Consider the following 25,495-nt stretch of genomic DNA (forward strand, 5'->3'; position numbering starts at 1 on the left):
GCACTATTGAAATTTTCTTGTTTAAGCACCCTGAAAAGTGACATAAAACCTTCCTGCTAACATACATACATGAAGTTTTGTGTCTGATTTGTATTTGTAGGATCTGTGGCACTGTGTGTAGAGGAAGATAGAAGGCAGTAAAGTCAGGAGTGAAAGGAGAGGAAGAGAGCGAGAGCTCTCTCACCCACAGCATAAAGGTGCTTCAGCCAAGTGTGTGCCTGAAGAGCAACTTCTGCTTTTTTTTTTTTTTTTTTTTCTTCTTCTTTCTTTTGCAATCATTGCTCGCTTGACAGGCCCAGACGGAATTACATCACTTCCTAAAACCCATCAAAGAGAGTCCATCTCCTGAAGAAATGCAGCTCAGATGCTCGGCGGCAGGAAGCAGGAAATGCAGATGTTGGGGTGCAGCAGGGCGCCTGCCGGGGCAGCATGAGGAGCCCCGGGCTCATCACCCTGCTCTGTGCCCTGGCTCTGGCTGCAGGATCCGCCGGCAGTGGTGAGTAAAAAGCGCCTTTCCCCTGCCCAGGTGGGACCGCGTGTGTTGCCTGCAGCAATCGGACCAAGTTGGAGGGCAACACCCTCCAAACCGAGCCCTGGGAGATCTGTGGGGACTTGCTCTTCTGCTGGTTTTTGCTGTGTTTATCCTCTCTGTTTTCAGTTGCCTCTTTTTTTTCTGGGCTTTGACTTTTTTTCCCTTAGACTTATCCCGGAACAGCAGCAAACAAATCCTATAATTTCTATATTTCCTAAATTGCTGATCTGTAGAGAACCGGAGTTTCCATGTTGACCCATCAGGCATTTTGCTTCTAATTTTAGTTATTTTTTTTTAACTTTTTAAACCCCACAGCCATCTCATCAGTGTTTAATAGCAAAGTTAAAGGCAAAGCACTGCTTCCATTCAAAGGTGACTGCCGATTTCCGCAGTCCCAGTGCACTGAAACTGGTTTAACAAAGGAACAGCCGGTTCCGGAGACAAATATTTTGAACTCTCAAGTGCAGAACAAAGTGGCCGGCACCATGGGCTTGGGTTCTGACCCTCTGAAGAGAAGAACCGTGAGGGGAAAAGCAGCTTGTGACAAAATGCTGAGGCACTGAGAGCTGCAGACTCTGGCCTGTTTGAAGGGGTCATGGGTTCCACTGGCATTTTGGCAGCCAGTGACTGAATATGACAGGCAGCTCTTGTAGGGAAACCTTGCCGAGGTGGTGCTTGTAAGCCTTTCTGTGTCAAACAAATCCCTGCCAAAGTCCTTGCTATGGACTAGAGGTGTTTGCTGCCTCTGTGCTGCTGGAGCGAGTGGGAGCTCTACAGAAAGCAGGGAAAGATGGTCACTCTCAGGTATCACTGGACTTCTTTTAATGTCTTAAAATGCACTGCTGGATTCGAGGTTTTGGTGTGCATGCTTTTTCTCTGAAAAACAGTACTCACCATAAGCAGGGTGTGCAAACTCCTGGCGTGCTGCTGAGCTGCTTGCACTTAAGAGACTTCCTTAACTGTACCAGCGAGCTAAGTGAGGTATAAAATGCTTTGGGTTTGGCTGTGTTTTTACAGCCCTGCTGCATTGCAGACACGTTAAGAAAACATGCTGCAAGCATTGAGCGTAGCTCAGAATCAAAGCAGTCAGAGGAACAAAAATCTGCCATTGGCAGAGCAAAACAGGGGTGCCAGGGAAATGGAGAAGTACAATTAAGGCAATGAAGGCAGGGCAGAGTGCTCAGGCTCCTGCTTCTCTAGCTCATGTGCAGGGTACTCAGAGCTGCTATTTCATCACCACGTCCCAATGAAGGGGGGACGCCTTAGCCTGGGGCCCCTCAGCTCATGACTTGGTGCCACCCCTGCCCTTCTCTGCAATGGGCATTAGGGGCTGCAGGAAGTGCCAGGCAGATGGCACATACCAGGTGTGTGACACTCCCCACACTCCCCACTGCCTACCAGTAGGTTCACCTTTCAGTTCTGGTTGATTCTGGAATGGTTCCTCTTTAGGAGTGAGTCAGTCCTGCCAGAGCCCTCCCCCAAGCCCAGTCAGCCCTGACTCTACAGAGCCAATCCACAGTCATGAGGGAAGGGGAGGAGAGCACCCACTTTTTCTCCCCACACAAAGGCATTTTTTTGCTTATGCAACCAGTCCCAAAATGTACCTGGGTACTTACTCTGACTTGAAGGGTGGGATGGGGAAGTTGAGAACTTGAGCCATGGAGGGGGGAAATTAAACTGGTGGGGGGAAGGCTTATGTAGGGCTTATGTACCCCACAGGCACTGGTGAGTCAGGAACCCTCTGCTGAGAGCAGCCTCCCAGGGAAAACCTTTGCTCTCACCCCTTCTTGCTCACAGATTAACAGGGCAGAACCTTTAAGGGAGCTTTTTCACCTTTTGCCAGACACAGTCTTCATCTTTTAAGTTGTCTACTGTCTAGAGACCATTTACAAAATAGGTAAACAGAGTATGATTAAATCTTGCAGCACAGACGGATTAAAGTCTTTATAAGTCCTGTTCCCATACCATCTCAGAACTTTGTAAAAGCCTAGCCTTGCCATTTGGATTATGATTTATGGATGTATTTCTTCCTGCCATGCTACAATCACTCTAATCCAGTAGCTCTAAGAGCATTCCTGAGGTCTCAGCTCTGGGTGCTGGCCTTCTCCCAGCTCCATGCTGAGGGGACTTTGGGGTTTGCACCAGTTCCCTCCCCCTTGCTTTAATGCAGTCAGGAAGCCCTACAGGTAACAGTGTAGGGCATTATCTCTGCTGTAGGGGATGGTACTGCTCAGCCTTGCAGCAGCCCTGAAGACCTACCTAGGTGTGTGTGCTGACCCCAGTAACAAGCATTAAGACCCTTACTACAGCTCATAGGAACACTCTGACCCTTGAGTCATTTCCCAGGCTTGACCCTTGGCCATCTCCCACTGTGTTCAGTGGGAAATTGCAGCATAAGTGGTCTGACATGGGGAGCAAGAAAATGTGTGAGGGAGAGCAACAGTAAAACATGTAAGATCGCCAAGTGGAAGAGCTGGGGTGGTTGCAGGTGCTGTATTTTTTTCTGTGGCTCTGTGCTATTGTTCTGAATTGTCATTCAAAGAAACACTGCTAACAAAGACCCAGATATTCAGCAGCTTGTATGAAGAGCACAGGCAGTGACTCTCCTTGGAAGAGAAGTGTCTTAGGTTGCCTCCCCTGCAAAGCTGAAGTCTCTAAGGGAGCAATAGTTTTGACCTGTTCCCCCCTCCAGTAATGAAGGGAGAATGGGTTTGAGCCTGTTACAATCATCTGTTTAAATTTTCTAGCAAGGCAACAATGTAAGAAATGAGGCTTTGCTACGTTTTCTCTTTCCAAAGTGTGGTGCCCTAAAAAGCAGATGAAATTTTTTTTCTACTGAACACATCAATTTCTCCCTATGTATTTACTACCATTCCTCCATTTTAGCCACACACACATTCACTGTTTTATTCAGCTACTTCAGGAACATTGCAGAAAATCTCTCATTTACATCAGCAAGATTGTATACTGATTTTCAGTCAGCGACACCAGTCTCTTTTCCCTCAAGAGATTTTATGATAGCTGGAAAGCTTCTGGAGCTTTTGAATATTTAATTTCAGGGTCCTCTTGAGAGCAAGGAGTGCTGAGAGATTTGCATCACAGTGAGGTCGCACGGGTATCACAGAGGCAGAGCTAGAAGGCCATCAGATTAAGTAGAAGCAACTAAATGCATAAATTGGTCTGGAAAGCCTTTAGAACTGGGGGTGAGCAGTGAGACTACAGGTTCACAATTTGACTCTAAGATGTGTGACCGAATTTGCAAGACTGCCTGTTAATGCAGCACTTCAGCTGGATAGAAATACAGTGAGGAAAAGCAGTTTCCATCTTGTATAAATGAGCTTAAACAGTTGTTTCCTCTTTCAGGTTATACCTAGATAACGCTTTCTAAGCACCTTGTTTTAATAGGATCTTGTCTACAGATTAGCCACCCTGAAATGCTTGTGCTCCCTCATCAGAAGTGTATGCTCCCAACAGCTAGCCTGCAGGCTTTTAAGGATTCCTCTTCCAGCCAGGAAGACAGGTAAGACCTGCCACAACAGGCAGCTGGGCAAGCCCTGGCCACGGCAAGGAACAGCTCTTCTTGCAGCAAACTGAAATGTGGAGAGAGGAACAGTGCAGGCATGAGCCAAGCAGTATACAGAAGATCATACAGACCATGTGGAGTGGTATGACTACAGCACCAAGAGAATGTGTGTATGGAGCAGAGTGATATAGGATATGGTAACTTTACTCCAGCTTTATAGCCTTTTCTTCTTCTGTCACCTTCTCGCAAGCCTTCCTTTCACTGCACTTTTATAGCTTATGGGAAAGTTTGGAGAAATAAAAATTTTCCTTTAAAACTAGTAAACCTGGCTATCCCACTGACACAGCTCTTTCTTTTTCTCTATCTCATTGCTTTTTCTTGTGTCAGTAGGCACTATAGTGTAATTTGAAAAATTCTCTTGAGAGAACCAAGTCCTTGAGTCTGATGGCAAGGCAGGAGAGAATGATGGTTCTACAAGAAAACTGAATGTGCTGACTGCCAGCTATTTTCCTTTACTATTTTCCTTTGCCTCACATCCAAGTGAATTCAGAAACCCGTTTGCCTGCTTACTTCATCAGGAAGCCCATATCACCACCACTGAGTGCTGCAGCACAAACCTGAGGTAGAAATGCTGCAACAACAGAAATGTTGTTTGATTGAGTCATAATTTTTTGGACTCCAATCTGTAAAACTGCTTGGTATATTCAACTACCTCTGTCTCCCATTAAAAGCAGGTTTGGGAGAACTTCCAAAACTCAGGCAAAGTCTATCAGTGATCCAAGTGTATTTTTAAAGTAAAAAATATTGAGTAATACCTTATACCATGGTATCTGTGTACAGGGACATATCTTTTTCATAATTTGTAAGAACTGTTAATTGAACCTTTTATGAGACGCTGCTAGTGCTTGCTCAAGTATTTTGGTCCGTTGAGTTCCAGATTCTCTAATACCTCAATTGTGGTACCTCGGGAACTTCCTGATTTCCAGCTCCAGCTACTTAGCTTCCAGTTCCAGCTGTGCTCACCTTCCCATCAGGGTGGGATGCAGCTGCATGCCAGCCCCTCTCCCTTCTTCTCTTGAAAGCATGGAAAGTGGCAATACAGGCTAGGCTGAAGCTGTGGGGCGTTCCCATCTTCCTTAACACAGGAAGAAGTCAGCAGCATTCATGCCCCGGATGGTTCAGACAAAGGTGAAGCCCATGTGGTTGTTGTATGAGCATTTGCTCCTTGGACAAGATGTGCAGATGGATGAGTATGGATGTTGGAATGTAACCAATAGCATGAGGCTGAGCTCCACAAGAGAAAGGGCACAGGCTTTGCAAAGTCAAGGAGATATCTATGTGGTCACAGGTGACTTGCTCTTTGGTCTTGCTTTTCCATCCTGAATGTCATGCTGTATTGTTGTGAAAATTCCCATTTGCAGGGAGCTAGTAGATGTCTGCAAGATGAAACCCCAGCATAGCTGACAAGACAGTTCATGGTATGAATTATCACTGCAAATCTGGTGTGGAGAAAATTTTTACAAAATCTCCAACTTTCAGATGTTCTTCTGCCCTGCTCCAAACCTTGTAACGCCCAGCTTCCATTCACCCCACCAAACAGCCACCCCAGCCAGCTGCAACACAGCCCACTTGCTATTTTGAGTACTTTAATTTAAAACACTATGAGAAATAGCAGCTATCTTGAGGTCAACCACGTGTTTCTCATGTGGCCTGGGTGGGTGGCTGTGGCAGGTGATACAGCAACATTGGGAAGCCTGAGCCAAACCCTCCCTGCCGGACTGGAGGCACAAATCCTTCCCTGATGCAAGCCACTGGGCCAAACCAGGTGCAGACTCTGCTTTCCTACTGTGTAAAAAGGATGATGTGTGGGTGGCTTGAGAGTGAGAGCAACTGCTGGGTGACAGGTATCCCTTGAGGCTGAGCTCTGTTCCTCAGAGGTGATGGGGGAGCTGGATGTGTTGAGGCAGCAGGTAAAATGCAGGAAATAAGAGCAATATCCTTGCAAGAACATTGTGCAATTGGCTGCCCTTCTGCTGAAAGATGAATTTAATTCACTCAGAGAAAATATCTCTGTAAGAGGAAATGGTGGTCCCAGAGAGATGCTGTTTTGTCCCTGGAATTATGCAAAGTGAAAAAAATATGTGGCAGCAAGGTCACTCCCTGTGATTTGCCATTTTCTTTTGCCTAGAGACTAGAGAAGGTAATTCTATTTCACACAGAGACAAATGATTTGAAGTCTGCTTCATAGTTCAAAACCAGGCAAAGTGGCAGAGATACTGGAAAAATCTCTCTCAGAAATCAAGCACAATATACTCTGCAGCTGAAAGTTTATCACTGCAGTTAATGAGGTGTGACTGTTTGCTCTGCTTTAAAGCCACACCATGCTTTAGACATTTGAAAAATCCATTTTCGCTCTGCAAATAAATGAAAAGCAAGGTATTTTCTCCACACCCTTTCCCTATTTTAAGCAACAGGCTTGTCCCTCTTAATATATCAAATGTGGCAGGCAATGGGTTTCAAGCGCAATGGCTAGAGGAGGAAAATGAAGCAAGGTCATTGAAGAGGTTCAGCGAGGCTGCGGTGGGCCATCAGCCCCGCCTGTGGCACAGTCCATCACGCCACAGTCTGCAGCACAGACATCTCTCCTGCCTCGCTGCTCTGCACAACAGCAATTGAAATGGAGTGGCTGCAGGCACTGGGAACTACAAACTACCCTGGAAAAGAAAAGTCAAATGGCCAAACTAATAAGGGAGAGGAGGTCTTCCTCCTGGCCTCTGGGATAAGATTAAGGACAACCAGCAGGTCACGGGAAGGGATTGAGCAGCACACACCTAAGGGGGTCGTTACCTGCAAGAGAGGCAGAGGTAGTGTTTTGCTCTTGACTGAAAAACTAAATACAGAAGAGACAGAGAGACTATTGATACAAAGTGCTTTGCCACAGAAAACTTATCATTTTCATTGTCCTATTGTGGTGTAGGAGTCTGATGACCTTCACAGTATTACATTAAGCATTCAAATTCTTTCCTAGTTTTTAGGAAGGGATGAAACAATCAGATGCCTGTGTGATATGTGCAGCATAAAAATCTAGATGAAACACTGCTATCACACTCAAATGATTTTATTCATCCGAAATTTGGGTTCCTCGAATACAGTCTCAAGAAATACTCATCCCCTCTTTCACACAAATCTGGTGGGAGAGGAGATGCTGCAGAGTGGATTAAGCAAGAGATAGCGCTCTAATCTCAGTTTTTCTCTCCCACTTGGCATCCATGGAAAGGACAGCATCCCTGTCCTTCTGATTTCTCATTTGTAAAATGGAGATGATAACTGCTCATCTCTCAGGGCTATTATGAAGATTAATGTGTTTACAAAAGCATTTAAAATGCTAAGTACTTTTGGTTCCAGTCCTGTGAGATTGGAAATGTCAGGACTAAAGTGCTGAAAACCTTAAGCTCTTGCTAACTCTAGTGGAAACTCTGGCTGCCCAGCACTTTACAAGAACAAGGAGAAACATGCAACTGCAAAAGTCAAGAAATCCCATTCTGCCCTATTGCATAAAATGAGATGTGCACCATGCCAGCATTGTATCTGAAAGGGCAGATGGCACAAAACCCGCCATCATTTAATTTCTTGCCAAGAAAATTATTTTGCTCTTGTAATTTGTTTAAAGACTGATTCTTGCACCTTGGCTACAACAGGATTTTTGGCATCAGTATAGTATACAGTATCAGCCCAGAATCTGCTGTACTTCTTTAAAGCTTTTAAACTCTGTGACCGTCAATACCTAAACAGTGACAGTCTTACCTAAACACACAAAAAGCAGTTGTTGCACTATTAACAAATCAGCCGATTTTAGCCACTTTTCTTGCAAAATGCATGATAAATGAAACCAGAACTGAGATCAAAGTTCAAAACCCCCAGTCTTAGCACTTATGGGGAATATCCAGCACTGATGCTTTGCCACATGCTCCTTCAGCCAGCCTGTAGAACCAGTCAGAGGAACAGTTAATTGGACCTGTATGCAGTAAGGTCCCTGTGTCACTACCACCTCTTCTAGTCCATGCAGAAGTGGAAGTCAGCAGCTTTTGCATCCTTCAGACTTCCTTTCACCAATTCTGTTTTTCACAGTGAGACAAATTTAACAAATTTGAGAAAGGCACAGCAGCAGAGAGATGAGTGAACCAAAGGAATTGGTGAACCAGGAATAATGGTCTCCCAGAAAGCAGTACCTAACTCCTTGGGTAAGGGGAGGGACATATGTGACATGACTGAGAAGCAAAACAGGCTGGTGTGGTTTACTGAGAAGCAGAATAATTTCATATGTGAGCAGGACCGGATGCCAACCTGCAGGAAAAGAAGTCTGTCTGTGCAAGGCAGCTGTGTGCAGACAGATGACACATGATGACGTGTCCCAGTAAAAGTCAGCTGAAGAACATGGTCATGAGTGGTAAGATTTTGTGGTGAAGTTAAGATCTAATTCTACATCTGATGCTCACAACTTCCAACCTGTGTGTATGGGGCATCTGCTGGGGTTTTTTAATACATCAAACAGGAAGTAAATACTTCCATTAGCTGTACACTGTGACTCACTGATAATACTAATGAAACTCTTAAAATGTTAAATTGTCCTCATATATTTGACAGACCCTGGAAGTGATGGATCAGGAGATGGATCGATGATATTACCCACTCTTACAGCAACACATCTTCCTGCTACAACTCCTTCAACCGTGGATGACTATGAGCCAATACTTATAACTGCAAGCACCACTGAAAGCAGCTTTGAGACACAGAGTTCTCCAAGTACTGAACTGAATGCTGTGAATGATGAGGGCAGTCTAGTAGCAGAAGAACAGTCCATCTTGATATATGTTGTCCCTGTGGCACTGCTGGTCCTGCTGATTTTGTTGATCACATTTTTTGTAATGCATCATAAAAGGAAAAAGTCCAAGCAAGGTAAATTGGTCTTCTTGTGCATCAAAAGGCTGTTGCTAGATTGTGTTCAACATTAACAGAACATTATTTCAAGGCATGGGATGCCACATTTAGGATGCCCTTCTTTGATTGTAGTTGCACATTTGACAAGTAAGAGAGGGATTCTCCACAGCCAGCAGTACATGGTCACGCACCTCTCCTTGGGGAGGAGCTAATTCTGCTTCTTGGCACCTCTTGCTCATTCTGCCACACCCATGGGACCCCTGGCACCAATCTCTGGCTCCTGGAAATGCTGAGAATGCTTGGGATGTTACTGTGGCTGCAAATGCTTGTTCTATCTTTATACTCAACAACTTTAAGCAAGGTGAAATTAAGGCTTCTACTGCCCATAGTGCCCTCAAGGTAAAGCTGCTTGGAGCTTCAATAAAATAAGAACAAGAAAAATCATTTTACGGAACAATTTTAAGAGATCCTGATTCCATAGAGTGGAGGCTGCTATGAAGACATCACAGCAAATGAGCTAGGTCAGACCACCTGGGTGTTGCAGTAGGGTGAGCAATGCTTCAGGAAGGTGCTGTGATCTGTTAACAAAGGAATTGGTAACTTGGAGTGTCAAACCACAGGAGAACAAACTGAGGTGTCATATTAAAATCACATAGTTGGTAAGTGGAGTTCTAAGATGGTTGTATCAGTGTCTCTGCATGGTCAGAGTGCAGCTGTCAGCTCATCAGCCTGCAGACACTGGAATACATTCAATATAGATTTTAACTCAAGGGCATTTTCAGGTTGCATTTGCCTGATCACTGGGTTTCCCTCTAACAAACTATGAATTTGCAACCAGGCACCCAGTTGCCTGCTTGTTTCTGGATGATTGAGATGCAGGTACACTCTTCAGAGGGCTAGGAAGCGTGGTGCCTTTCACGAACACAATCTTAGGATCTCATACCTTGTGCTAGCCAGTGATTTTGAGCATCCTCAAGGCTGGGACAGATGGCTCTGTGGTTCTGGGGTTGTTCTGCAGTCTGAGAATGTGCTGGAACAACTGGAAGGTATCACCCACTGGCAACAATGAATTAAAAATAAGGTGATTTAAGACAGGTTTTTCAGTGAAGATATTTATCAGGTAAAGATATGGATCAGAATTATGTCTGTGACACCATTCCCCGCCCCCCCCCCCCCCCTCTGCTCTGCCCCATTTTTTACTTTGTCTTGGAGTCATGTGTAGATTGGATCCCTTTTGACATCTGGCTAGTTCAGCTTCATTTGCCTAACTGAGATCTAATCTGCCATGTAGTCCAACTCCCTGCTTCCCATCTCCCCAGGAGCAGCTCCCAGAGTCTCCAGACACAGCTGAATTGCCTGAGTGTAATCTGCAGCAAAACATCCCAATGCTTCCAGTAAACAATTTTTTTTGCAGAAGTGGTTCCTTTTCAGGACACCATCTCCCTTAGCACATCTGTTTTGCTGAAGGAAGTGTGCATCTGCCCTGTCCTGCCCACTGCAACACCAACACTGGGCTTCCTCCCAGCATGGCTGAGCTAATAATGAGATGCTTTTAGATTCAAAATAATGGTTTCCTCTGAAAATTGCAAACAGGATAGGATGTTTTGCCTTTCATCTGCAATTTAGTTTTTATGCCTTTTGAAAATGCAACCTGTTTTACTTGACCCTATTCAAGGCTTGCATGCAGTCTGGGCCCTGTAAATACAATGGATAAATATCATGCAGAACAATGAACACCAGCTTTCTTCTTTTCCAGATGAGCTGGGAAGCGAAAATGTAAAAAGGTAAATTTTATGAATATTGTTCTTTAAAAAAAATTTCTTTTACTCTAACCTTTGTCTTCCTCACTGCCTCTTTTAATTTAGCTGTACACTAAACACCATTACTTTTTGCCATTGATTGAACCAGCAATCTCAACAGGTGGATAAAGTGTGACTTCAGTATGTGGCTGAAGTGTAAGACTAGAGTAGGAGAACAAGAGTGACTGAGGCAAGGGCTGCCCCACAGACACCCATAGTCCACAGCCCTCACTGAGCCCGCTCTTAGGCACCCCCTGCTCCACCAGCCACAAGAGGTACAAGGTGCCCTATGAGCAAAGGAGATCAGATAGGCTTTTGCTATTCAGAATAAGCTCTGTGTCTTGCTCCCCTGTTTTTCAAGTTTATCTCCTTACTCAGAGGTGAGGCAGAAAGGCTTGCCTGGCTGCCACATAAACAACGCCTTAGATGCTTGGAAAACAAGACAGAAGCTGTGTGGAGAGCTACCAGAGTCATAATTTTTATTATTACCTTTTATTGACCTCCATCTTGCTAATCAACGCTGAAAGCTCATGAATTGGCTCTATGAGATTTTTTAAAAAAAGGTTTTTTGCTATAAGAATATTTTCTATCATATGACTGCAGGAATGATAAGCAAAAGGAAGCTAAGCGGAGGCATTTAAATAAATGCAGCTCTCATGACCTTTCCTTTGAAGTCACTGTAAATGTCAGTCACAGCTATGATGAAACTTCAGGCCTTCAGCTTTTAACACTGGAGCAATGGTACTTCTGTCATGTGTTCCAGGAAGGCAGGGACAAACAATCTTATTTTTTTTAGTTCTCTATTTACAGCAGGGACAGTTTTCAAGAAGCTGCAGTGATCCTGTGCTCTGGAATGTCTCTGGCTGCACAATCTGAGTCCCTCTGTGTGTTATATCTCATCTGGCCCTACCTCTGCCCAGGACTGGCATCTCAGTGCCACTCCCTGGCATCTGTTTGTGGCCCCTTGATTCACACCCATTGGGCTGACATCTTCTCAGATTACTGGGCTAGGATGGCTTTCCAGAGTTTATACATGTGCCTTGAATTGTAGGAAAGTCATACGAAATCACTGTATTCTAAGTTGTTTGAATTAAGCATTTTGTGTAATGCTTTTTTCCCCCTCTCTTCTCTCAAGTCCTATTTTTGAAGAAGACACGCCCTCTGTTATGGAGATAGAAATGGAAGAGCTTGATAAATGGATGAACAGCATGAACAAAAATGGTACACGGTAACCCCTCTATTCCATCCTCCCTCTCTTGCCTGCTGATGTAAATCTCATACATAGGAAATCAATGGAAGGTGTTTTGTATGCGTATCACTGCTTTTCCTACAACATTTTTAGTTGTGCTCTTGGCTCCCTCCTACTAAAATAACTGAACAAATGTCAGGGGTAGATTTTTTCAGAGAAGTATTTTAGTTTGTGTGGGAGTTTATTTTTAATATGTGATAGAATCTCATAAATGTTTTCAGTTTCCAGTAGACACTTTTATTAAAGACACTTATAGCTGTGAATGTTATTTATATTTTTAAAGACACGTTTTAATGCTAGATACTAGTTTCTCTGAAGCATCTAGTCCTTTCAGTCTCCAGAATTTCTACACTTTTGTGCTACACATTGAGGTATTGTAGAAGAAATACACATTTGCTTATAGTTCAGATCACCATTTATTTAAAATAGCTGCCAGGAACCTATGAATATGCCCTTCCCCTCCCTTGCAAGGCTATCAGCCCATGGAGCAATTAGAACATGCAGTAACTACTAGGAGCAGCATTTTCAGCTGCCTTCTCAGTTACTTATGAGTACCTTGCATTTTTCCCCCCATTTTTCTCCCAGGTGAATTCCCCAGTCAAAATCTCTAAGGGGTCTGTGTTGTCCTTCCAAGGTCTCCTCAAAAAATCAGGTCTTTGGTAAACCATGAGTTAACCAAGGCCTAATTTGGAACCATGAACAGCTTTTCACTGGTTAGGAAATGCTGAAACACTGATATTTTTTTCATTCCTGGTCCCTTGCCTTCTATCCAAATGGCTCATTTGCCTGACCTACTCAGCATGCTTTGTTTTTCAGGACATAAAGCTCTTTGGAGCATTTCTTTGCGTTAGCACAGTGCTCCACATGATGGGGTTTTGACCTTCGTGGTCTGTAAGCTCTTGTAGAAAATGTGCTAAGTGGCAGTAGTGAAAGAGAGGCATTAAGTGTACTACATAGAAAAAAAAGTGGTGTAAAATATATTTTAAAATTTTGGGGAGAGAAGAGAGAAAATATTTTACATATTTCCATGTGTGTGCATGCGCGTTACTGTTCCCTAAACTCCAGGCCCAAATTCCCAGCTGGACTATGAAGCATAGGTGCAACTGTCAGGAGTGGAAGATTAACAAACAACTCTCCCTGTGGCAGTGTGTAGAAGACAGTCCTAAAAAGTAGCTCATTTGTATAGGTGTACATAAAGAACTGGAATGTATATAATAAATAAATTGTGGCAACACCTATCAAAGGGAAGGAGATGTAAGATTTCTGCTATGGGGACTGTGCAGATATAAGGGTGCAGAAGTGCATCTGCAGATCTATATTCTAGAGTGACTGCATGATAAAAGATGATGCATTTTTGAAATAACTGCCAAGAGTAACTATAGTCTTGTTTCTTACCCTTTTCCAGGTGATTGTGAATGTTTGCCTACTGTAAGAGAAGAAGAAAAAGAATCAATCGCCAACCCAAGGTACTTTAATTCATTATATTATTTGAAGAAATATGGTCAATGTCATTCTAAAATAATCTAAGGGTTTTTTTGCATGTAATTATGGAATTATTTTTTGGTCCATTTAAGTTTTAAAATTTTTATATATATAAACTTTGACTTCAACTTAAACTAAAGGCTTGACACTCTTATCCCTAAACAGGTCTCTTCCTGTAAACTGCACTGCTAAATAATCTTGCAATTGTAAAGTGGTGCAAGACAGACAACCAGATGGCACAGATGGAGTTTCACTCACTGATCAGACTTTACTCACAGTTTCCCAAGGTGTTAATACAAGCATTCAGCTTGTATTCAGCTTCCTTGGCACTCTTCACTGAAGGCACCCAGTTCCCCTCGGCCACCTGGTGCCTATAGTTTCTTGGGAACCACTGCCAGATGTTTTGGCTGGAGCTGTGACCTGACAGACAGGGACTTGTCTGATTCCAAGAAAAAAATGAGAATGAGTAACATGAAGGATCTTCTTGGTGCCCCCGTGCAGCACTCCCCCAGAGCTGGCACTAGTTGATAGTCCAAGCAGTGATCCCAGTGGGATGCAAAACTGCAATCCTGACAGCTTGTAAACTTAAAATCTTTCTGGTTGGTTTCCTCAGGATTTTGGCCAGAACTCCCAAACCCCTCACAATTTTCCCTGATTAAAAATTCTGGTTCTTGTTTCCAGCTGGAAACAAGAGGCTGTACATTGCCCTTGCCTGCACCCTTGTGTTGCAGCTGCATTTTGAGGAGTGGGCAAAGCAGCTTCTCTGTGCCAGGTTATGATAACAAACAAGCCATGCTGTGTGCCAAGAAATCCCTGGTGCAGAAACAGGCAAGGCCAGAAGCAGGGAGAGGACCTAGGCCTTCTGCTGCCCATAATTCTGCTGAACATGCCTCTGGCAGGATTGCACCTCCCACTGTAGACTGTCATAATGTTCCAATCTTCTTTTTGGAATTTCCTTGCCCAGGAGTGAAATAGGGATGTTAAATCACTGCTGCTGCTGAGTTTGCAGCTCAGTTGCTCCAAAGCTGCAGTTTCAGAGGAACCTTTGGATGGGGCTTGTCTACCACACCCACTCGCATATAAAAGGTTTCTTTTTACACCTATTGCAAGTGAAATAATTGTTGTTGTTTTAGTTCAGTTTTGTTTGGAAAAAAAAAAAAAAAAAGGCTTAGATCCGAGGTTCCAGATGCAAGCAAGTGCATTAATTTTACCCTTAGCAACTGGAAGAGATCCTAGATTTGTTAGCCATCTGGGTCTTCCCTTCCTGCTGCTAAACGATAACTCAGAGGGGGGAAAATTGTTAAGGAGAGGCAGCTGCACAGCAGTTCTCTAAAAGCAGATTTGCTGAGCACACCACTGACTGTAGCAGGGAGTATAGGACAAAGGGTGCTTCAGCCACAGGCTAACCCTGGCACAAGTCATACTGTAAAAGGCTTTTCAGGCACAACACCATCCTTAACATCAAGTTTACGTCCCAAATCCTTAACAATTAATTTAAATGGGAAAAAAAAAATAAAAATCATGGCCTACCAGCTTTAGTTGACATTTTACCATCCTTGCTAAAGGAGTGTTTTTATACTGGATTTGCATTAACCTCATCAGAAGGAGGGCGTTTTGCTCCTGGCTGTCAAAAGGAATCTTTGGGCTACACCCTACCTCAAGCTCCCCACCTGTAAAACAGAGTTATTTTACAACACTGCACTAAGGCTTAAGCCTTGATAAAAAAACCCCAAAACAACCCTGTTCAGGTAAGTATGCTTCAGTCAGAGAAAAGGCACACACATTATTCAAACAAATTTTCTTGTGAATGGTGTCTTAGCATCAGACTAGATTAGAGAAATTTATGCCCCTAAATTGTAGAAAGGCAAACAAATGCAAATAAAAAGAGGAGATTTATCTCTAAAACATTCAGAGCTGCTCAGACAAGAGGTATTAGTTGAATACAAAGTGCAAGAATATTAGATTCAACTTAAGATTCTGAAAGACTGCTTTCCCTGGGCAAAATTCTTCTAAAATTAGGGTAGTTTATTTTTTAGATTTTATTGATATTTCAGTATGGGAAACATCTCAAGGCTACACTCGATGGTGTTTTCTTGCTTCACAAAGATGCTGAGGGGGAGTTCATCAAGACCCAAATGTCTTGAACTATGAATGATTTTGATATAATTTTGAAAACATATGAGACAAAACATTTCAATAATGACACTTTGACATTTTCAGAATGAAGTTTGTTCCAAAACTACTCTTCAGAGTAAGTGAATTTTTATATAAAAATTTTTGAAAGTTTGAAGAACAGAACCGTGTGGTGGTAAAATATTTCTATGTTGAGTGTTTCCCTTACCTCAAGGCCACTCCTTCAAATATCCTTTCATATGAAATTTTGAAATATGCTTCATTTCAATGTGAAAAGTTATTTGAAGTGGTGGGATTTCTAAGCAAACAAACACAAAATTTGCTTCCTGTTTATTTGCAATTGAACCTTATCAGTCAAAGATCTGCTTTTCCCAACCAAATTCTTAGGTGGATAAATAAAGACAGAAAGCAAATTTCATACAGATAAATAGATGTTTTCAGCAGCTCTTTTGAGCCAGGAAAGTGAAAGACTAAGAAATAAAAGGAAACAAAGCTATTATTATGGCAAAATTTGTACTCATGAGCATCAAAGCTGAACATTTGTGCACAGGAGGCAAGATACAACAGCCTGGGATCCCTGATAGGTGGAGGTCACCTGCCCTGACCTTGTAGGCTAAGTTACAAACATAAGAATATACACATTTTCAAAATTTATATATACACTTTTCAAAATATATATTTAAATTAAAACCTCTTACCTTTGAAACCTACTGCTAGAATCCTGATTGTGCCTGAGCATAGAATTGCAACCCCCCCCACCCCAGCTGCCCTGGGCCAGGGTTCCCATCCTGTGCAGGCAGGAGGGAGCAGACAGTGTGTGCAGGGGCAGCAGGCAAGGCCTGATGATCTGTGGAGCACAAGGGGGTAGAGACCAATCTCTGCTCCAAGGACATTTACTGTCCCAGAAAAATAAATGCAGCCCCTTCACAGCATGGGTCATTGTAGGGGGTGGAGTACAAGCAATTCCCCTGTGCCCCCTCACCTGAGAGGTTTGGTTTGGCTTGGGTGTTGCTGGGCACACTCTTAGTCTTTCTGTATGAAAAAGGATGACTCCTTCTTATGGAGAAATGTTTTGGGTGGATGGTAAGTCAGTACAGAAAGAAGTGCTGTGAATGTGCCTCAATTTGGCAAGAGACTTAAGTAAAAATGTAAAATATTGAGATTATGAGTGGCCCTTTTAGCTTCAGAGGTGGTTTAAAACCCTGCTGTTGTCCCTGCTGACTGAATTCTATCAGCTAGTATAAGACATCACATTTTTTAACATTGACATGAGCCAAACATTATTAAGAGAGAGCTAGGGAGCAAGCCACCTGGGCAGAAACCAGTGGGACAAAGAGAAAATGCATCTGTTATGAGGTCAGACGTAAACCAAAAATTCCAAAGTTATCCTCAGCTGTGGAAAGAGAGGCAGGAGCAGAAGAAAGGCTGTGCTGGGCAGCCAAGAACCATCAGACAGGAATCAGAGCAGCCCCTACTGTCAGCATCAGTTCATCCATTGCATAAGTGACAGATTTATTTTCTGGTAGCACCTTCTCATGAACTCTAGAGATACTCTTGCATGTTATTTCCTGCTGAGACAACCAACCCAACAGCATGACACTTTTTTTTTTTTCCTTTCCACATGTACACAGTGATGGTGAATCATGAAGTCCTCAGGACAAAAAAGAACTGGCTAAAGGGATGCAGCACACAAGCTCATCATCCTCCAGATATTGGAAGAACTGGGTTTAAATACAAGTCATCTCAAAAGGCCAGAGAAGCAAATGCTTTTGTTGTATCCTGCTTTACATGGTCTTCAGAAAGGAAACATCACCAAGGGAAAAGAAGAAAAGAAAAAGGAGAATTAAAAAAAAAAAAAAAAAGAAAAAAAGAAAAGCACTGCAGCAAGATTAAGGACTGATTTTTGCAATGAGATTCACCAAATCAGGAGAAACCTCTTTTTTACCCGTGCTAAAAATTCTCATAGTCCTTGTTTCTATCTAGTTCTGCAGTTGTGAATTGTGCAGCACTTACAACCAATTCTGTTCCAGGTTTGGTGGATTTCTTTGTTTTGGTTTGATTTTGAGGGTGCTTGTTTCAGTGTCCATAATTTTGGACTGCCCTGGTTTGGTGGATATGAAGCTCATGCCTATGCAATGTTTATTTCTCAATTTGCTTTTTCTGAACAGTGCACTGATTTGCACAGGACTGCTGTTGGGGAGGTAGCAAGCTAGGACTGACAGACCAGCTCTGAGGACAGACAGCAGCTGAAAAGCCTCTCAAGGAATAGTCACAAGTGATTGCAGCCCAGTGAGGGCACGGACTCTGTAGAGTGCTTTTTGGTTTTCAGATTAAAGGCACTGTAGAAGTGAAAAGTATTTTGAGACTGCCTTTCAGTTTGTTATCTCCACAGATGAATGCCCTGGGCTAGCTCTCCCCATGTAACTCTTCTCCCTGCCCAGGGCTGTTCTCCAACCACCTACTTCAGGAATATTCAACTTGAAAACATTTCTTTTATTTTTCAAAAAATGAGGTTGAAAAATTGAACACTTCAGCAGTCATACAGATTTAGATAAGTATATGTTATGAATAATTACTTGGTCAAGGTTTTCAGATGCAGGAGGTTTCCTGCTGCTTCTGTTTTTAAATACTGAGCCTGCAATACCTGAAAGACACGGACTTCTAAGTGTGCCCAGTCACCTTTAGTTACAATGAAAAAAATCAGACTCCTGGGATACCTCAAGGTGGGAATATAAATGTTTTAACTGTGTCCACTGATTTTAGATACTACGTCTCTTAGGGATGTAGCTTAAATATATAACACATAAAAAAGTGGATCTTTGTCTGGGCAAAGCTTCTCTTGCTTTATTTAAAATAGCAGATTAATATCCTACCATATCTTATGTCCTACCTATCCTCATATTCTATTTAAATATGTAATGCCTTCCCACTCAATACATGTTTAATATGATCAGTTTTGTTTTGCCTGCAAATAATTCACTAGTAAGTTACCATGCATAGCTTGATTAAAGAGAGAAAACAAATGCCTCAAGCCTCTGTGATGGCATCTAAGTATCATTAACAGCTGACAAATACATAGGATAGTTCAGCTTTGTGAATAATTCAAGACATGTAAAATACATAAGGAAAAAATGTTTAAAGCTAACCATTTTCAGTTATTACTGAATTTGACTTGATTAGTAATTTCCTCAAAGAGTAAAATATTTCTTCACTGTTCCAAAACAATTTATTGCAAATACTGGATTTAGTAAATAAGTGAGGTAAATAATTTTTCCTTGTTTGGATGATTTTTAACTTTGAAAGAAATGTTTTAAGTTCATCTTTCACAACTTCTTTTTTAAACATTTCCACTATTTTCTGACAGTAAACCCATCATGTAGAATATTAATTTAAGAAAATGCAATCAAAAGGGGAAGAAAAAGTGAAAGACTGAAATGTAGAAAATTTTAAAAAATTGAAGTAGATATTTTCCAGTAGCAGTTTTGTTAGCTAGTTCTTTCCAACAGACAAAGATGTTTTGCTCCGGTTTCCCACAATTTACAAATCAGTAACCTGAAGATGCCCAAAACAGAGAAACTGGGCTCTTTTTTTAATGGTGCAAGATAAAAGGCTGTATTTTAAGACCATTACCAGCTGTGTGGTTGGAGGGCAGTCAGTGGGACCCAGCAGTTGACACCAGTGTGCAGTAGTGACTCTCACCACACCATGCTCCAGTCCACACAGCTCCGTGTCCAACAGCTGCTGCCTTCTCCCTGGAGAGCTGAAGCACAGCTGCACATGAAGAATAGGAGTCCTTGCCTGTCATATTTTATTTATTTTTGCTTTTGAAAATTAACCAACTCCCAAAGGTGACATTGTATGGCTTAACTCAGTTCTGGCACACTGATGATCCATCACCTGCCTGAGCCACACACTGATAATAGTGCAATGCACTAACTCAGTTTGCTGTGGCATTTGAAAAGACCCTGCGCTGTGCATGTTGATGGTTTGGGGCTAATGTTAACTCTAGATGGTCCTTCTGCCAGATAAAAGGCTGCACAGCTCCAAATAAGTTTCTCAGAGTTTAAGTTTTACTTATATATTTTATTTTTCAAGTTTACCTTTGAGAGAATGTATTTAAGAATGTATTTCTGCTTATGCCATTAAGCATTAATTCTTATTCCAGTATTCATGACTGATCAATCTCTTTATAAAGCTATAAATCAATTTTGTCCAGAACTAATGTCTAGGTTAGAGGTTTATAATTATTCATGCCATTTACCCTCTCTAAATTCTAGCATTCTAGAGAATTTATTTGCCTCTTCAGGAACTTTTCTTGGCATTAAAAAATACAAAACAATCTTTGGGCACTTCCTTAGCCAATTCTGACAGAAATTTTCTCTATCTGCTGATTTTTAAAAGTGCAAACTTAATATATGCTGCATTATTATAGAAAAATGTACACTTCCATCAAATCTCACCAATCTTTGGCCCCTCTCCTCCCTCTCACCATTTTTATTTCCCTCTTCTGCTTGCCTGCGTGCCCCTTGCTCTCCTGTTTAGTTTTACACTCCTTATCAGTTCCTGGTCATTTCCTTTTGCACACTTTTGCCTCAGTATTTTAATTTTGTGGGTGGATTGAATTACAGGGGATTTTGACCATCTCACGCCTACATTAACACAGCTAAAACATTATGATATTCTAGTTCATGAGTATTAACTGTACACCTTCTGTTGATGTACCTTCATTTTCCCTAAATCATTCACACAGCCAGGTGCTCTAACCCACAAAATAAAAAGGAGAACCAGACAGCAGATAAGATAGCAGCAAACTCTAAAAATTATTTTCTCACCATGCACTACAGAGTATTTCAGCCTCTGTGGTAATATCCATCATTAGCCTGATCTGAGCCAACCCATCTCACCATCACCTTGTAACATGTACCAGGAACTGATAACTCAAGTCATTGTCCCTCAGCACAAAATGAGAAAAAGCATGGGAATAGGAAGTGCCTCCCACTATGTATTTTTCTAAAATGTTTCACAAATGTGACAATCCCTAAGGAACTGCTACCTCTTCTTCCATTTCCTTCAATAATTTCAGTAGTTATCCAGCACTTCAAGACAATTTGACATCTAATTTACAGCATGAGGCCTTTTTGTCCTGCAGAAAAGCTACAGATCCACAGGAAGATTTGTTTGAGAAATACATAGGTAATAAGAAGGGTAATTAAGAACCAACACCTCTCCTAGATGTGCTAAAAATCAGTATCTTAACAAAATAGAAATAACTCCTCCATAAAGTTACAAACATAAGTTTGCTGATATTACCAGCACCGAATTAATTCCATAAGAGTCCTGCACTTGTAAAGCACATAACCCCAACATGAACCTCAGCAAAAAGGAACATTCTTTTAGTTTCTAGATAACCACAAGTTATAGATTAGTAGATAATGCTTGCTCTAAGATTAAAAAAAGAAATTTTTTTGGTAATGCTAAACTCATTGGGGTAACCTAAATTGGGCTTTCGTTACCTTTCTGATGTGAGACTGCTGTATATTCAAGTGTTTTATCAAATAGCTGTTCCAAATTATTTTGTAATGTAAATATCCAAATGACACAATATTACTTAATTGTATATAAGAGTTTGAGATTTTAAAACACTTGTTCTAATAAAGTGTTTAGGGTCTACAGGTTCTGTTTTTTCCATAGTCCTGCTAATCCACTCAAGTCCATGGATGCTAATTAATTGTTATTGATGTCACAATTACTCAGGCCTGAGAAGATGTGCACAGCTATATATGGTACATAGATAACTTATTCTTGTCAGCTCTCTAAAATTCAGGCAAAGCTTTAAAAAAAAAAAAAAAAAAAAAAAAGAAAAGAAAAGAGGGCTGCTTTATATTTCATTATATTTTTGTTAGGATATTTCAGATTGTTTATATCAATAGATCAATTCTGACTCCAGGGAAAGTAGTGAATTACTCCCATGATTTGCCCTTCGGTGACTGTTGCCATCTTTCTTTAATGATCAATCATTTCTCAGGTTATTTCAGTTAAAATATTCAAATGGCAGTCTCCAGGTTGATAGACCTGAAGTAATTTTCAGTGGATTTAAGGGAAAAGGAATAATAATAATAAAAAGATGAAAATGAGAGATATTTTTCCAACTAGAGACTTAGAAAAGACTAATAAAGTAAAACATTCCTTCCATCTATTTTTCCAATAGATAATTTCATTAGAGAGGCATATAATGGCCTGAGAGTATCCAGAAAGCTTGAGACAGTGTTTATTCTATTTAATGCTCTTAATGTTCAAATAACCTCAGAATGAGAGCATCATAGCAATGACCAGACAGAAACTAGTCACCTCTTTCTCTCTCTCTCTCCTAGACAGCACATCAGCAACACACTTGTCTAAGGTACAGACTTAGAAATCTGCATTTTGGGGCAATGCTTGTCTAGTTCTCAAGAGAGGTGCAAAAGAGGACTTGGCTACAAAGTCCCAGAAAGTGTTGTGACACCTTGGGGAGTTACACAGCTACTCTCCTGTCCCCAGTCACTTGCTCTTACCCCACTCTGCCCCTCCAAGTACCATCATGCTGACCCACAGCCCAGGGGCTCCTCAATAGTAAAAGAAGGCTGGAAGGGGTCATGGGAGAACTGGCTTGGCAGGGGGGTTGAGGGGTGAGCAAAGGACACATCCTGCACCGACATTAGCAGCAACATACAGGGTAAAACATCCCAAGCACTTACTCTCTGTTTTGGCTGTAAGAATGGTTAGAGTTGTACTTTCTGTGACTATCAGTGACAGGAAAATAGTAGCAGCATGGTCTGACACCACCACAAAGGGCAGCACTCGCTGCAGACTCCCATTTCTTTCCAATGAGGTTGCTCTAGGTTTTGTACTGGATCAATTATCTGGCCTCCTTTTGAGTAGGATCTCACAAGTCCAGTAAACTATTATAAACAGGTGAATTATGCACCAAAGCAGCGTCTTTGCAGACAGTGGCTGTACTCTCACCCAGCTCTCAGCAAAGGAGCATTTTTGGTTTGCTTTAGGATCTCTCCCGGCCGTAGCTCGGCTCAGGGCACCTTTGCTCTGCCCAGCTGGACCCAAACGCGAGTGTGACTGCCACCCCAAGGAGGCAGTCCTGACCTGCAGCTGCAGAAATGCATCTGCAGAAAGCAAAGGAGTACCCACAGATCAGCCGTACATGGGAACGTGGTTTTGACCCCCACATCACACGAGAGATGTATAATCTTCAGCCTGACTAGTCATGCAGACCAGTCCGAATTATACAAGAATATTCTTGTGAAAGCATTGAAAATTATATGTACAGTTTGTATTTTGACCATTTTCCTCGAGCAGGACTTCTCTCCAGTGTAGACTGCAGGACTGGGCCTGATTCTTTAACTGCAGCATTTACCTTCTCAATATATTAACTTAAATAATTTCTAATAAGATGTCATAGCAAAATAGGGGCAGTTTAAGAAAGAACAAAAAGATACAAACCTTTTACTGCCTGGAATAAATACAAGCATTTTCTTGGGGGGAAGTAAATACTTCTTATCTATCAGGTTGTATGGTGTTCCTATAGGAAGTTAAAGCAGAAGCAATCACAGAGCAACTTCCAGGACCAGGTTTATTTAAGAAGCCTTGTTTCTTTCAGTCACTATACAGCCAGACCTATCAAAGAGGTCTGTCTTTATTTAGAGGGAAAATAGGACTCATGGAATTCTGAAGTGCAAATCCTTCTGAAGGTGGCTCATCCAGAGTTTGGATGATAATGCTACAGGGGTACAATAGCAATGGCATAGGTGCAGTGAGCTACACTGCCTAGGGAGCTGTGACCACTAGAGTATGCAGATAAAAGGGGTAATGAAGGAGAAAAAATTAAGTGGATGTATAATAAGGAGTTTATAAGCCTAGAGGAAAAACAAGGATTTGTACAGCCATGCATTAGTCGGATTCACGGAAGAGATTTATTTTTAGAAAACACATGAACAATGAAAGGCCTCTTTGGTGAAATTAAAATACTAAGGTTAACTGTACTGCTAACACTTAATTTAACCATTTTTCCAGTTTTCATTGTTGAGAACAGCTTTGTGGGAAAACTCGAAAATGTAAGAGCAGAACTTGTCCACCCATAAAAGACCATAGTCTAAAAAGGCCAGATCCTTGTGTTACCTCACTGGAGCCAAATCACTGAACTGAAAGCACAAACCAGAAGGAGGCATGAATTGAAGTATTATCCTTGTGCATTCCAGAACACAGGAAGAGCTGAGGTCTGGGGAAGGACTCGTAGGTCCAGGCAGGCAGCACACTAAACTAGCTCCTCTTTCTTTTATTTATTTATGCACAGAGTGCATCTATTCTGTGAACAAAAGAGTAGTCACAGGATCCTCAAGTTATTACTATTTATGGATATACATGTTAGCATGAAATACTACCAGCTCCAAACTCCTCCCTCAGTTTTTGATGAAGAGTTATTTATCTATTAATAATTAGGTTTAATGCTCCCATATACTAGACTTCAGAACTTGTTTACACCACTTCATGCCAAAGCTTTAAATGCATTAAAGGGGAAGTTCATTATTTTTGATTTATAATTATCTATGACAAGACAGATCTTAGACAAGAGCAGAAGAGAGCGGGAAATTATCTACTCATCCTCTGTTTATGCAACTACTACAAAGAGGCATGTGATGGCTTTGGCCTCAATCCAGCTACCATTCATCTCTATAGGACTCTTTCTACGACTCATACAAGAATCATAAAGCCCTTTTTTATCTTCTACTAACTCAAGGTGTAGACAAGCCATTGCTCTTAGTCTACAAAGACCCCAAGATGGTGCCTCATGGCCAATGAGTTACCAAGTGACAGAACAAAACATTTTGTTGATATATGGCATTATTGTTTTCCTGAAAACAATTTTTCCTGTAGCCTTGGTGATTCATTTTCCTCCCATCTCCATGTCATTAAGTATCAACTAGGAAAGTCAACTACACTAGTGCAGCTCTGAGAAACCTAAGCCAAAAAAACACCCCAAACTAAAAGACCCAATAGAAAATAACCAAACCAACCAAAACTTGTTTAAAACCAGTGACACCTGAAATTCATTTACGCCAGCTTTGGAGCCATTTTGGTCTCTGATGCAGCCCCTATGCCCCAAGCAGGGGTGCCCCAGCCCAGCAGCAGCCACCTTGCCCCCTCCTCATACCCAGGCAGGCTGGTCCAAGTGTCGACCAGCCCAGGGGGCTTTGGCAAGTGCCTCCACACCCCAGTCAGTCCCAGACCCCCTCAAGCTCCAATCCTGCAGCACTGTGGCAAATATGACTTGACAAGCAAGCCTTGGCACAGTCCCTGCCCGGCTCACTGCATCCCATCTCTGCCTGCCCCCATTCATTAAACCTCACAAAGGCACGGAGCAGTGAGGAGTTTGTCCCCACAGGAGACACACTGGTCAGACATCTCCAGTTTTATATTTAGGGTCTTTCCCACATTACATTGGAGAGCTGATTAAAAGTAGTTTGTAATTTTTATAGTCTTCAGCTCTTTGCCCTACCCTGTATTTATATGTTTTTTCCTCCTCTCAGTCTATTAAAAATTCCGTGTACAAAAGCCTAATGATTTCTTCCTCTCTTCTAGAAATCCTTTTAAGAGTTTTGACCTCATCCACACACATAAGCATTTTATTCCCAGTAGCTGCTAGTCTCATTACCCTTGTCTTACTTTGGACTACAAATTTATGGTTTTGTTTGCTGTTTTCTTGCACGCAATTCTGTGCCTTATTTATTTTCCTGATGTTTCTCTGCCTACTGTCTTAACACAGTCCTTGATCCTAGAGAGACATGGCC

General features: G+C 41.9%; 1 protein-coding gene across 1 annotated transcript; it reads left to right on the forward strand.

Moving 5' to 3' along the window:
• The first annotated feature begins 1 nt into the window (after position 1).
• Positions 2 to 21,696, forward strand: TMEM154 (transmembrane protein 154). Its single transcript, XM_083862504.1, has 6 exons — positions 2 to 496; positions 8,700 to 9,011; positions 10,750 to 10,777; positions 11,928 to 12,013; positions 13,447 to 13,507; positions 17,288 to 21,696. Exons 1-6 carry the CDS (start codon positions 430 to 432, stop codon positions 17,301 to 17,303), a joined length of 570 nt encoding a protein of 189 aa, XP_083718630.1. The 5' UTR covers positions 2 to 429; the 3' UTR covers positions 17,304 to 21,696.
• The last annotated feature ends 3,799 nt before the right edge of the window (positions 21,697 to 25,495 follow it).

Source organism: Zosterops lateralis (assembly GCF_965231275.1).
Source record: "Zosterops lateralis genome assembly, chromosome: 5".
NCBI lineage: Eukaryota > Metazoa > Chordata > Aves > Passeriformes > Zosteropidae > Zosterops > Zosterops lateralis.

Excerpts from the sequence above, each read along its gene's own strand:
- TMEM154 (XM_083862504.1), top strand. The coding sequence starts at position 430 with ATGAGGAGCCCCGGGCTCATCACCCTGCTCTGTGCCCTGGCTCTGGCT. Across the intron at positions 497-8,699 it reads TGCAGGATCCGCCGGCAGTG|ACCCTGGAAGTGATGGATCA; the intron begins GTGAGTAAAAAG and ends TATATTTGACAG. Across the intron at positions 9,012-10,749 it reads AAGGAAAAAGTCCAAGCAAG|ATGAGCTGGGAAGCGAAAAT; the intron begins GTAAATTGGTCT and ends CTTCTTTTCCAG.